Source organism: Phaethon aethereus (assembly GCF_964289735.1).
Source record: "Phaethon aethereus genome assembly, chromosome: Z".
Taxonomy (NCBI): Eukaryota; Metazoa; Chordata; class Aves; order Phaethontiformes; family Phaethontidae; genus Phaethon; species Phaethon aethereus.
The window spans coordinates 13,859,966-13,874,699 of NC_138577.1; the positions used below are offsets into that span (position 1 = coordinate 13,859,966).

General features: G+C 40.3%; 1 protein-coding gene across 1 annotated transcript in view; it reads right to left on the minus strand.

The window, feature by feature from the left end:
* Window positions 1–14,734, minus strand: part of ADAMTS12 (ADAM metallopeptidase with thrombospondin type 1 motif 12) — a 191,484-nt gene that overhangs the window by 40,664 nt on the left and 136,086 nt on the right. Inside the window, exons 14-16 of the mRNA XM_082013366.1 lie at window positions 14,181–14,301; window positions 7,187–7,431; window positions 5,663–5,804 (exon numbers count right to left, since the gene is read on the minus strand). Coding sequence (XP_081869492.1) covers window positions 5,663–5,804; window positions 7,187–7,431; window positions 14,181–14,301 — 508 coding nt within the window. The remainder of the gene's footprint in view (window positions 1–5,662; window positions 5,805–7,186; window positions 7,432–14,180; window positions 14,302–14,734) is intronic.

Consider the following 14,734-nt stretch of genomic DNA (forward strand, 5'->3'; position numbering starts at 1 on the left):
ACTTCCAAAGTTGGAAGGAACCTTATATGCATATATTTATACACACATATATGTAGGTAAACATATATGTATACATATATGTAGGTAAACATGTAGTAACATAATGAAACACAGTTTTCAGCTTGAGCAAGGTGAACTAGAAAACAAGTAGAAGTAGAAAACTAGTCACGTCACAAAGACCCTGTCCTACCAAACTTTTACACAGTTATATAACTTAAATGTTTAATAACCCGTTTAAGTCACAGATTAAAAATTCTAAATACACTTAAAAACCCCAGTAAAATTGGAAACCTAGACTCTATTTCTATAGGGCTTTTAGAGGGTAGCTGTTTCCCTCCATCTCTTTTATTTCTCTCTGACCTCAGTGCTAACTAGTCCACGCTGACAACTGTTTTGCATGCACAAAGATGCTGTCTGTATTCACCAGGTTATTATCTCTGTGGTCATAATCCCTCTGCAAGGATTTTGCTTTTTCCTCTGGAGTGGGAACATCCCATACCTTTCTGCTCACCTCAGCACTCATTGTGCTGTAGGTGTCACTACCATCACTTCATCATCCCCCTCGCTGCAAGACTCACTTGCAAGTAAAATATACAGTTAGCGGAAGCGGCCCTTCCCACACCTATGTTTCTTCACACAGAAGTATACCACCTGTCAAAAAAGCCCTAAAAATATTTCTGGGGAAAAAGAGAAAACAGGAATGACAACAGTCAGATCAAAGAATGGTCTTGATTTCACTACATCTGCTCAGAGATTGCTTCTACCTCTCTGTGCCACTTCATCCCTAACGTGGGACTTTTTAGATGGGAAGCTGACCCACTCAGCTCCTGATTTCTCACTGAGTTTGCAAAAGAAAGGTGCCATTTTAAAATCACTTGGGTTTGGAATGTTTTTGAAACCTTTTGACTGAATGGCCCTCAGTCTGGGCAAAATTAAGGCTGAGAACAAGAGAAATGAAGGACCAGAAGCAAACATACCAAATGTGTATGCAAAAGAGCATGTTTGATTGTAAATCTAATTTGGTCATGTAACTGTCACAGTTGTGCATCATATCAGATACTCTGCAAGAAGCTCACTTTGGTAATTGAATGAATGAATTACATTCTGTGCATGCACAAGTTATGTACACAACCTTTACATTCTTGGTGTTATAAAACTTAGATCCATAACAGGAAAGTACAGTGATCTTTGTTTTCTAAAATCAATGCTACACATTTAGTACATTTCAGTTCTGGAACACCCAGAGGTAATTTTTCAAAGTAGTCCTGAAAACAATCATGAAGAATTTAAAGGGCACACAATAATTAACCCCCAAACAACTCTTACAGCTAAGCCCTTTTGCAAAACTTTTAAAAATTGCCAATTACTGATGTTATCTATGGAGAAGTAAATTGTTGAAGTTGCCTAATACTCTCCCTTAGTTGCAGCTGTGCTGTGCTTTGCTTCTTGTTACATTCAATGCCACTCAATGATAGTTCTAAGAAACATAATTAAAACCTTTAGACAAGGAGGAAGGATTCATACTTGTAATTTATAATTGACCATTATTTAAAGAAAGAATAATGGGTAGCTGGTCTGAAAAAAACCCTCAGTGAGGCATTTAAATTAATCTTCCTATGAAAAAGCTTAAGGGCTTTACACACTGTCTTGGCAGTAGGCTCTGGAGGGACAGGCTCTTGGTCAGAGGTGCAGCAGTTCACAGGACACTGCCCAGTGTGCACACATCCTGGCTGCGGAGCAATTCCCTTCTGCATAAAGCAAACGGTAGGCAGAGAGTCAAACTGCCCTGCAGTAAGGACAGAGCAAGGCTTATGATTTTGACTAGAAATCATCCCCTTCAGCATTTGTTTGCCATGAAATGGATTGCAATGTAATTACTGAACTATGTTCTACATTGCAAATGGCTATCAGGTATTGCAACGTGTTCTTCTTTTCCCTGCATGCAGTATTAGGTATCTTTGCTACAGAATATATTGATTTTTCAGACAATACTTTTTCCCCTCTTAAATGATGTTACTGTATACTGGCCAGACCCACTCTTTGAAACTACAAAAGACAGAGGCACGTGAAAGAAATGAAGAAAAACACAAGCACATTTGCATTTTCTCTTTCTCAGTTGCAATGGAGTTGGGGAAGGATGTGGGTCAGGGCACAGCGAGGTGCTACCTTGAGGCCGTGAATCCTTTGGAAAATATCTTCAGGGAGCTGCCCTGGATTAATTTGGAGAAGGGACAGCTTTATTCTACAAAGACATTATTCATTATTGGGACTTTTTCCAGGTACATTTCCCTTGGATACAGAGCTGTATCATAGGGCTAAACTCGTATTTTTTTTCTTAGGACAGATGAGGCTTTCCCGCATCAGCCCGTTCCCGTGCTTTTAGCCCCATTCGTCACTCCCTAACTCAGCTTCACTCTCTTGGCTCCAGAAAGCATTTGTTTGCATTGTTCTGATCCCTGTGGCTACAAAAGGCCAATGTGCCCTTGGATTTACTGTTACTATATTGACCAGTTGTGATGAGAGGCCCCTTTGCTGAATCTTTAGGCAGGTCCAGGTTTGCCAAGAGAACAAAATTCTAGGTAAGGATCAATGTCACCCACTGGCTGTGGCCATCAAAGTTAGTTCAATAGGTCACCCTTCTTGGCCCTCCCTTTTAACCTGAAAAAAGGTTGGCTTATTATTTACCAAATGGTAACTGCAAAATTCCTTGAAGGTTATTTTAATACTACCTGCAGACTAAATAAATGCAACTTTTCTTATCTCCTTGACCCTCACTGTAGGCTTGTCTTCACTAAAATTTGTCATGCAGCACACCAATAGCAGAAGATGATTTTGCCTACTTTAATGCGCTTTATCTTACAAACCTTTCAAAACCCTCCAAATGCCTGAGATTTGGCACAGCATGTCTGTTATTGCCAACAGCAATAAATTCTGAATCTAAACAGAGTGCATGTTCAGATAAAATCAGTCTCATCATTCAAAGCCTGAAGGAAGTTCTGTGGAAATCAGAGAAGGGTGTTGCTTAATCCAGCAACATTAGGAACATTCAGTTCTGCCTTTATTCTGCCTCCTGGCCCTCAGCTGAACTCGGTGGGATCAAACCACAATAATGCATAACTGTGTGAGACCTTCTGGTTCTGGGTCAACAATCACTACCATGCCTATATTCCCTGCTAAATATAGCAAGACTTTAGAGTTTTCAAATTTCCATAATGATGGAGAGCTAACATTTTCCAGATGCACCTTCCCTGCTGCTACGCCCTTTTTTTATGCAGCAAAGCTCCAGGTATTTTTGCTGATGTGTTGGTGCTCTGATCATCTGGGCATAAACCTGCTATATTAGTGCAGCAATGTGGTACTTAGGAGGACCAGCAAGCTCAGATTCAGTGCCAAGCTCGTACAACAGCAGCATAGCTGGTCCACACCCAGACAGCCCAGAGCACAACCAGATTAAGCATTGGGTACCTGCAGAAAATGGCAGACAGACTGTAATATCAGTGCTCCCCTGATTCAGGGGATGCATTGAAGCTCTGTGCCAGGGTTTCCCTTTTTTCTGGTCAGGAAGTAAGCGACAGTACCCTGACTGCATCATACATTAGCAGATTACATCCTCCTTTAGTCCTGTTCAGTTACTTTTATAAATGTATGTATCTCAGAGGAAAGAGAGCAAAGGGTCTATTAATTTCTCTTCTCCTATCATGGAGGAATGCAGAGAACTGGGAAAGTTTCTGTGTCCTTTTTGAACTATGATGCACCCCTTGGTTCCCCCAAAAACTCACATCAGTACGTCTACAATCTTGCCTGAAACATGTAATTTCTATTTCTGCAGAGAAAAAGCCAATGAGGCTCAAGAACTATTTATTAAGAGCCCAAATACAGTAAACAGGGGAAGCCACTTATTAAATAAAAACTGAACCCCCTGCCCCCATATCCTGCACTCCTCTATTTAAGTAATTCATGTGGCAGTTAGAAATCAAAGCCAAGTCACACAGTTCTTTAGCCAGAAGGTAGTACACAGGGTTATAATTAACTTAGTGAGAAACAGTTCTGGGAAAAGTGCAGCCGATGTAAAAAAAGGCCAAACAATGTAACAGTCTAATAGCACTGTCCCCCCCTGCCCTCCCCGGCCTTTTTGTTATCATTCCAATTGTTACATTAAACACTATTCACAACTAGGTATCAGAACTAAAACGTACAGCATGCAATTAAGCAAAACACTTGTTTTGGGTACCTATTTAAAGAAAATGTGGTGGGTTTTCTTCTGTTAACCAGAAAGCACATGGTGTTTTCTGCTGAGACACTCTTCTCAAAAAAAAACCCCAAAAAACAAGCCACACAAATATTTGCACAAACATGTACATATGGATGTACAAACATCTTTAGAATATGTCCATTATACATATGTATCATAGTATTTTTTTAATAATATAGGAATGTTGTTGGGATGGGGTAATTTACACTATTCTTCTAAAATTCTTCTATCAATCTTCTGAAGCTAAGGCTATACAATCTTTCCTGACAGGAAGGATTAAAAAATTGCTACTCCTGTAATCATCACTGATTCTAGACTCCCAACTAGATTTGTAACATTTGGTTGTCTTTTTCTTTCCTTCTGGAAAGTAGTTAAAGAAAGCAATGACTATCAAAAACCACTGACAATACCCTAGCATTAGAAAGAGCAAAGGCTTATTTCATGTTGTTAGTCCTGTGGCTGTAACATTGATCTTCTGCTGTTACGTACAGTTTTCGCACAGACGGTCAAAGAACAAGGTTCCCATCCTACCACCAAAACTCTTCTGTCCAGTGAAACTCAGGAACTAACTCATTACAGAAGACTGCAATCTCTTCCCCTGAAGTGCAGGCTTCCTTTCACACACAACATTTTTCTCATCTTTTAAAAATTACTCCCTCAAAGGGTGGACAAAACCCTTTACTTTTGTAAAGAAACCTTCAGCCTTTTTTATCGTTACTGTTGTTTTATTGCAAGCATTAACTTAATCTCATTGATCTGTTAACTACCTTAAAGACAGTTTTCCTGCTAGCATTTTCTGTGTGTTGCCAAAGGCAAACTTCTAGACCTGCTGTTAGATCCTACCTCATGGTTGTCACTCTGCTTGTCTGGTTTAACATGCTGCACACAACTACAACATAACTGCAGCTGTTCCCAAGCCATGGTACTGAGAGCGGCAAAGACATAGAAGTTCTCAGGAGTGATTTAAATAATTATTGAGAAATGCACAAGGAGCATTGTTGCTTATCAAGGCAGGACAAAAATGAAGAATATTTTTTGTAGTTAACATATTGGAAAGACTCAGTAGGGAAGCAAGAGTAGGTCATAAATTAGTACTGCTGGGAAGCAGGGCGATTTGTGAATAATATCGACAACAAATTATGAGGAAAAGGAAACTGCTGGGTTTTGTTTTGGTTCACAGAGGTTGAGAATTTCAGGGCAGGTGTTATAGAAACCATTTTGCCTTAAATGATTTAAAAACATTTCATTTTAAAGCCAAAATATGTTATGGTAACCATGGTGATCTTATTTCCTGTCAAATGCAGATTAAAGAACCTTACCTCTTTGAGAGCACTGTCTGGGTAACTTAAATGACTGAGATTTGCCAGTAATGAATACAAACAGTAACAGAAAAAGGAAGTCAGAAATCACCTCTTCCACAGGTAACACTGCAGGTTGTCCAGTCTCCATACTGCCAAAAATACTCTGGCTCTCCAATCTCATTCTCATTACTTTCTTCTTTACGTACAGTATATTCATACTTGATTCCGGGGTTAGTTTCTTGAAAAAGTAGCTGGAAAAAGAGTGTGGTTTATTTCATTATTTATGATTTTAATAATCTATTAGCCCAAAGCTTTCAATGCAAGAAGAACCAGCAAGATTTAAAGCAGCCCATTTTGGAGCCTACTACCAGTTCAGAAAAGCAGACTGGAAAAACTTCCATTTGTGTGCCGACAGTGGCATACGTGTGTCTTTCTAAGACATAGCTGTTTGCCATGCACTTTTGCAAGCACAGGTGGGAGTAAGTGGGTCAGCATAACTGCTATCCTATTGACTGTAAGAAAAGATAACGTAAAGTCCATCCAAGGCACTGCCAAATGTGATGCTGATTAAGAGCTACTGCCTGCCACCATTATAAATTATAATTTCCCCGCCGTTCTGAAATAGCTGTTGCAAAATAACCAGTAGGTCAGAAAATTACCGACTTTATTCAGACACTGCTTTAATATTTAGTATTATTTTTCAGTGTTTCTGCATTAAGATGGAAAATTCCAACCGAGAAGACCCAGTCAAGAAATTTACTGTTTGGTTGATGAGAGGGAGAAAAGGAAAACATCATCAAGGCATCACTTCAGCAGTGAACTTTTACTCTTCCTTCTAATTGTTTCCTTGACCTTGTTACTGACAAGCGAAGACTAAGCACCCATTAGATGTGCCTTCTCACCAGACTTTCAAAGTGTGAAAGTGGCTCCCATCACACCCCTAATACTTCTTTTAATTGCATGGTGGATACACAGGCAAACAAGCCAGGAAAGACACATTCAGAGAACAAAGGGGCAATTTAAAACTATTTTTGCAGAACTAACAGAAGCTGGTTACGTTTAAGTTAGCATCTATAAAGTAGCATAAAAGAAACAAAACGGAGCAACCTCAGTGGATGCTAAATGGACCCATTTCACTCACCATAAACTATTAATCCATCTATCCAATGGTGTGTGTGTAAGCTGTCACTGCTGCCAGCCTCCCTTAGCTCTCACTGTTTGTTCACAGCCTGACATCATCTCCCTTTTTGTGAAAATAGTTACTTTTCACCTGGGTCTGGTTCACATAACAGTCACATGTTGGTCTAAGCTTGAAAGGAACAAGGAGTTTGGGCAAAGGACTGACCAACTGCAGGTGGCAGGATCCCTATCCTAGTGGCAGCACTGGATTATACCAGCCTTTAATAATCATCAGACTATGAAACTGGATATCTGTTTTCAGGCAGGATGAACAAAGGTCTCAAGCAAGGTGTTTCTTTCTCTCCAAAATAGCTCAACTGATTTTTGCAAGACAGCATGCTAACAGAGTGGTTTATATACAAATATATGCATTTCTCCAGCCTCAGTTTCAGAGCACCAGAACATTCTGCTGCCATCCAAACCCAGCGGGTTCTGCTAGTGATCTCCTACTTACCTGAATCCATATTGATTCATTGGTGGGTCCTGGAGCAGTCAGATTTTCTAGATCCCCTGTTCTGTCATACTGAAATATCGTGCCTGCCACTTTGTATTCACCATTCCACTGGATGATAAAGCCTCCATTCAGGTAATATTTTTCTGGGTCTTTGCTTCGCATAGCAAGGAAATTTCCTGCTTCTGCAACTTCCATGACTTTGATTCCCCTTGCACCTTTTGGAATTAGCCCAATATCAACATATCCTAAGAGACAAGATAGGTTCATGGAGATGAAAAACAAAAATGTCATTGCTTTTTACTTATGTGTAAGATTATTAAAATATGAGCTTTGCTTGAAAGTATATACAAATGTCCTATCACAGAGATTGTATTTCAGTTAGTTAATAACGTGACATTCCAAGCCTGTTTTTACAGCATCAGTTGGGGAATACAAACACGCACTGTGTTAGGCAATGACAGTGGCATTCAGAAGGGATATGGAGATGAATGCTCTTCTGGGCTGCACCAGGGGAAATCTACTCCACAGATGAGCATCAACATCTCTGTGACACACACTGCAATATGAGTAATCTGGAGAAATGCCAGGAAGTCCCAGCACATTGACAGTCTGTTGTGGAAAAAGTTTTTTCAATTTGCAAGGAACGTTTTCATCTGTCACCAATGTACAGGTATGTACATAATTCCATGTAACTTCTCTTAAGTCATTTAATTTCTCCGTGACTGTTTCCCGTAAATCGACTTGCTACAGAAAACGGAATGTTAATTCAAACACCTCAAATTACTATGATCAGTTGAACATATTTTTGCAAAGTACTGATTTTCATAAGGAAGTTCAACAGCTCTTCATATATAAAGTTATCTGTAAAAAGAGATTTTTGGTATGTGTGTTAAGAATGCAGCCAGAACATCTATTACAGAATTTTGTTTTCCCCACAGGCAATACATGACATCAGGCTCTGTGCTTCTCACCTTAGAGGGAATTGTTATTGCTATTGCTACTGAACTGTAAAAATAGGAAGTTCACACAGAAATTTGAACACAAACTCAAGACAGCTTTCTTGCTATTGCTCCTGGATGGGCTTTAGAAATACAAGCAGGTGCCGTGGGAGCATGAGCTGCAGTTCATGCTGGTTTCCTTGAAGACTGGAACACATGAGGTTGCCCAGTTCTCATCACACACTGCTGAAGTCATGAATTAAATTCTCAGACACATCCCATTCACCTTTCTTGTGAAATAAGCTTATCACCTTTGATTACTCACTCCATGAGTGAGATAAACCACACTGGGCGTACTAAGCAATCTTCAGTATCAACGCCCTCCACCTACCAGAAGTACTTATGACCTGCTGTCATAAATAAGTGCCCCAAAATCTTTAATATCTGAATTTTGTTTGCAGCCCTTTTGTGGGTTGGTAAGTACTGGTTCTAATGTCACATGTTGCTTATGCTACAAAAAAGGATCTGTCTACTTCAGGCCCTTCCTAATTAAATTAATAATACATAATTATATGCATATTTTTCCAGTGATTAATGTTCAAGAGGGAGACTTTTTGGGATGTCGCCTTTGGCAAGTTTCCTAGACTGACTGTAGAAATCCAAACTTTTCGGTCTTTCGTAAGTGAAGGGAATAATAAAATCTGGAGGATTACTGAATAACTTCTATTATAGAAAACCAGTGGTCTAGGTCTATTGTAAGTAACCAAGGTCTAATGATCCTCCCAAGTGTTCCATTCATTCAGTGCAGAGGAGAGGTGTTATGAACACAGTATGTGATCATGTAACTAAAGACTTGATTAGAAAGCATACTCATAAGTGGGCCAAATTAACACAGCATGGAAAATCTTAATAGTGTCACGTCCTGACAGCTTTGCAACATTAGCGTCTTTTTCCAATAGTTTTTTTTTAAAAAACCATAATTAGAATAACATTTGTTCAAAACACAATAAATATAAATAAACATAAGTATAAATATAAATATAAATATATAAATATAAAACCAATAAAACATAATTTTCTTCCTGTTGTAACATAAAAATCCGTATCCTCTCAGGTATTTGCATAATTATTTTTGTCTGAATCACCTGCTGTTGCTCATAAACCTGATTTTACATGTATCACAACTGCCTGGTGATAGATGTTACCACTTGGCCAACGCATCACACTCCCTTCTCCCCAGCTCTCCTTTTTGACTAGCTAAATTACCTCCTGATTTCCCAGAAGCTCACACTAATTCCCAATGAATACTATCTGCTTTTGAAAGCAAAGCTTATCAGCAGCAAGCTTTTGAGTTAGTCACTCAGCATAATAAATTTTTGTTTAAAAATTATGTGGAAGGTTGTCGTGGTTTAGCCTCAGCCGACAACGAAGCACCACGCAGCCACTCACTCACTCCCCCTCCCGCAGTGGGACGGGGAAGAGAATTGGGAAAAAAAAAACCTCGTGGGTTGAGATAAACACGGTTTAATAGGACAGAAAGAAAGAAGGGAACAACAATGATAATACCAACAAAGGAATGTACAAGAACAAGTGATGCCCAATACAGCAATTGCTCACCGCCCGGAGATAGACAGCCCGTCCCCGAGCAGCAATTTCCGCCCCCCGGCCAACTCCAGTTTATGTACTGGGCATGACGTTGGATGGTAGGGAATATCTCTTTGGCCAGCCTGGGTCAGCTGTCCCGGCTGTGTCCCCTCCCAGCTCCCCGTGCACCCCCAGCCTGCTCGCTGGTAGGCCAGCACAAGAAGCTGGACTGTCCTTGACTGCTCAGCAACAACCCAAAACATCAGCACATTATCAACAGTTTCTCATCCCAAATCCAAAACACAGTCTCACACTGGCTTCTGTGAAGAAAACCAGCTCTATCCTGGCTGAAACCAGGACAGTATCCACCCCTTATTCCATACCATTTACGTCATGCCCAGGTCCTATACTTTTCAATACATTCTAATTATTCATTTTTACTCTTCTTGTCTTTTAATATATATATACACAGATATCACTTTCTTAGTCCATGGGCCATCACTTTAAAATGTCTGTGGAGTTCAGTCAGTCCATGACTCCATCATAGTAGTCTCTCAGGGCAGGGGAGATGGTATGTAGTGTATTAATACAAAGGTATTAATATAATTGTTCCTGGTTATATGGTTTCATCTGATAAGGATCTAGAGATCTGAGATTCAATAACAGTCAAAATGTCAGCTAACCTACATGCTGTGCTTATTAAATCCTGTAGCATCCGTATTGTGGGTGCTACCACACACCTGTGAAATGGCAACTCTCAAATGCTATTAATTTTTCCCTTTTTAATTAAAATTAAATCTATATGCTCCTAACACGCATGAGAGTACAACATGAATAAATTCATGCAACCCTTGTTGTAGGCACAGCTCTACCAGAACTGAAGAGCTTGTTTCTCTTTTCCCATTGCCGTCAGAGAGTAGTTTCACTCAGGTGGTTAACACAGATCCGATGATAATCAGATCTGGCTATTTCTCCTTATCATAACAGCTCTCATTCTGCTCTCCAGTTTGTTGCATCTGTGAGCTGCTCTCTCTTAAAAATACACATTCCTGAGGCACACTTTTCCTCTAAGTCAGGCTCAAGGCACTACCACAAGAATATAGTGTGGAAAACAGTGGCATATTGGGTTTGAGAGTCAAGGTATGGTTGCATGCAGCCTTCGCCTGGAACAGAGGGAGCACTGCAGCGTGTGATGGTAATGGGAAAAAAAATTATAGTCCAGAGACAGTCTCCTAAGTGAAGATCCAGAAGACCTTCCAACCTCTCAGATCAAGAGTTCCATCATGGCTATGGACAGACCATCTCAGGGCTAGGTGCAGGCACGTACCAGATCTCTGTCTGCACTTTGGTTACCCGAAAAGGAAAAGGGTAGCAGGGAGACCATGGCACATGTCGATTCAGTTCCAGCCACGCTGGTCGGGAGATAACAGGACCAGGATAAAACTCCAGGTTAGGACAAGTACAGCCACACTTTCTTTGCTTGCCCAACACTTTGCTAAAGGTCAGCCTTTCAGAGGAGTGATATGCACCTAGTCTTGTCTTCTGACTGGCAGAGTAACACACCTCCACCTCTGTTGTACAATCCCTCATTTCCTAATTTTCATCAATTTAAATGCACTGCCCCCTTGCTACTGAAACTTTGAAAATTCATTTCCCCCTACATGCAGAAGGGTGAAGACAGGACAACTACCCACCCTTCTGACCACCACTCATTTCCTAGCCACTCCACCTTCCCAGGTGGATCCCTTTGTCTGATTCTCACACCCTCATTCCCCCTTTTTGTTATCCATTTACTCTACGCTCCCTACACTTGCCACAGCTCTAGACCCCTGTCCCCTGTGCCTCAGTCTTTCTCCCACCCCAGTGCTTCTCCTCATCCAGCAGTGCAATTTATTCTCCTTCCAAAAGAATTTGCATACCTTGCAAAAGTTCTGCTGCACACAGAAATATTCCATTGCAGTCACTGCAACAACATGAATAAGAATAGGGATTTCAATTTCTAAATACTCTACCTGAAACTAAAAGCAGACTTCTTCTACCTTAACAATAGGAGAACTTGTGACTTCTTTCCCCAGGCCTAGACCTTGCTTTTCAATGGTCTGCTCATGTTGCAACCTGTCGTAAGAGTTCAGCTGCAGCAACTTAAATGATTTTCAATGAAACCTCCTGAATAGCAGGTGCAGACTAGGTACCTGCTAATATTAGTGTCAACAGCTGAGACCATTTGTGCACATCAGATCTCTGATTTTTTTCCATCATGAAACTCTAATGGACTCCAGTACACAGATGACGCTGCGATTCCTATGGCTGTGTTGGGAGCCCCTGGGCCACTATTCCCATTTTGCATACACAGGGAAGACAAAGAATTTTAAAGAAAATCCAAGTAATAATAGAGATTTTAAAACTTTTCTTTCTGAATATGAGGTAATAACACTTCAGGTAAAATTGATCACCCAGCCCTGCAGTGAAAGGCTGAATTATTAAAACTCTTTCATACCATTTCATTAGTCTGCCATGGCAACTTAACTTGCAGACAGAATACACACTGCTGCAGCACCAGGCCCAAGAAAGGCCCTGTTGGTCTTAGGTTCTGAATAAAGCTTTACATCAAAATATATTAGTTTTGATTTTGCATTCCTCTGTGCCATTAAATGTATAAGAAACTCTTCAAATTTTCCTTGCCAGTGACTGGCAGCATGCTTTGGTCCAGGTTTGTTACCTATACTGAATTTATGATCCTACAGTCTTTATGTTTACACAAACTGTTCAGCAGCCACTGTGCCGTAAGTCTGTACTGCAAGACAGAACACCACAGTACCTGTCAGAGACAAAAAGAAGCCAGATATTGTGAACGAAACCATTCTCCTATTCTCAGTTTAAAACTGGTGAATATCAGTGAGGTTCTCACAGTCTTAAAAGTTGAAAAGCCCACCAACTTCTGCCTTTCCTGATACTTTTCCTGATTTTGTCTGCAATGGAGTCAAATCTGTAGAAGGGAAAGAATCAAAGGAATTTATCTATTTTTTACTGAACCTATAGAAAGTGATGAAATAATTTTACTTAACACTCAGTATCCCTCAGCAGTATCTGTAAGTGAGGCTTACTGAATCTTGTGGTAAGGAAACGCTAAGTGAAGATAAAACACAAAATTAATTTAAATACAATAAGGTGCACTTATCCTCCCATGTGTTACAGTACTGGACCTTTTTAGAACTGTTCTTGAAAATAAAATTCACATCACTTGCAAATGTGGAAAACCCATACACAGTCAAAAGCAGAGTGAATTTTAGAGTAGCAGAAGCAAAAGATCAGAGGGCGGACGATTACTGTAGTACTGGAGGAGAGGGAGCCCCAGATTTTCACGTGTAAGCCTCACGCACGTATACAACCTGCACTGCTGTATGGTTACAGGCATTTTCACAGTTCACCTTGTGAGCCTGATATGGAGCAAAGGAAAACAAGTCCAAGTACACAATATAGAAGAAAACCTGAAATATTAAAAGCGCTTTCCCCAAAAAACTTTGGAATATCTTATCAAACTAGCTCCAAATTATTACACAAATCATATTTGTGCAAATGAGAATTATTTTATTAAAAAAACCCCGCAAACCCAAAAGCCAGCCAAAGCCACACATTACACAGTTTCTCCCTCCTCACTAGCACGGTACCAATTACTGCTCTTGAGACTTCCCATCTCTGCACCAGCCTCTTTCTTCAGCCACAGACCTTGCTCTAAGTCTCCAGTGCCTCATCTTCTCACCTCTCCCCCTCCTGTCCTGGCTGTCCCTTCCATCTCCAGCTCACCGTTATGGTTCTCAATCAGTTTTAGCCTCCGACTCCCTCTTCTAGACTCTCTGGCTCCCATTCATCCCACACACGGCAACTTAATGTCTGAATGTCTCACTGCCATCAGTGAAGAAAGGCTCATTCCTCCGAGTGCTGATTCAGATCACCTTAACCCTGCAGGGAGTCACTTTTCTCCCCTTTCAAGCCAGAGGCATCCCACAGAAAATGTCAGAGCAACCAGAAGCGCGAAGTTCTGCATGGGGAAGAGGTGACACATAGTCACCAGAGTCAATGGTATCTGATTTATGACACTTAGCAATGAATCCCCAAACCACTTACTCCAGCATTTTCTTGGTGCTTTACACTGTCCAGAGATTTGGTCCAGATTTTCCAAGGTGGTAAATTACATTCATATTGTAAATGCATTTGTTATTTTGGGTTTTGTTATTATCTGGGTATGTTGCATAGGGCCTGTTGGTGTCTGACATAATTTTTCTTAGACAAGGTGAACTTAAAAAACACAGATCACAGATCTTTTCTGACAGAAGCATGATTCACTGTGAGACATCCATTTACAATTTCCTACGCAGATTGATCACTCAGTTTGCAATAAGAAGTGTTTAATAATTTTTATGTTGAGAAATTACTTCAGCAACTGAAGAGTTTAAAAAAAGAACCCATTTTACCAAATCCTTCACTTTGATTAAACAACATCTTCACTGTACGACAAGCAGAACCATCTCCCAGGCACACTCCACACTGGTCTTCAGTTGCATTGGAATTTATCTCATAATCACAGCCAACAGCCTAGAAGGAAAAACAGTTTCAGAATAAATGCAGCCTCCACAATTAAATACTCAGAGCTCAAGTATTGCTGCCTTCAGTGTACTCCGCTCTTCTGAGAATGGGGAGAATCAATTTTGTGGAACAGTCTATATCCTATATAAACAAACTAATGATAGAGATTGTGTTTCTAGGTCAAACTGATGTGTATTATATGAAGGTGAAAAAAAACCCAAAGAAGCAACAAACCACCACTATGTCATAAAACATACAGTAGTGACCAGTTACTTGAGATGGAAATGTGCCACACAAATGGCCTCAACATCTAAGACTGGCCTAGATGTTTTTTGGATTGTGGATTTGTGTCTGCTTTCTTATGTTGTAGAAGCATCCATGGATTCCCAGGAAAACAATGCAGTAACATTACTGAAATCTCTGCCAGCTTTTGTGGCCGTTA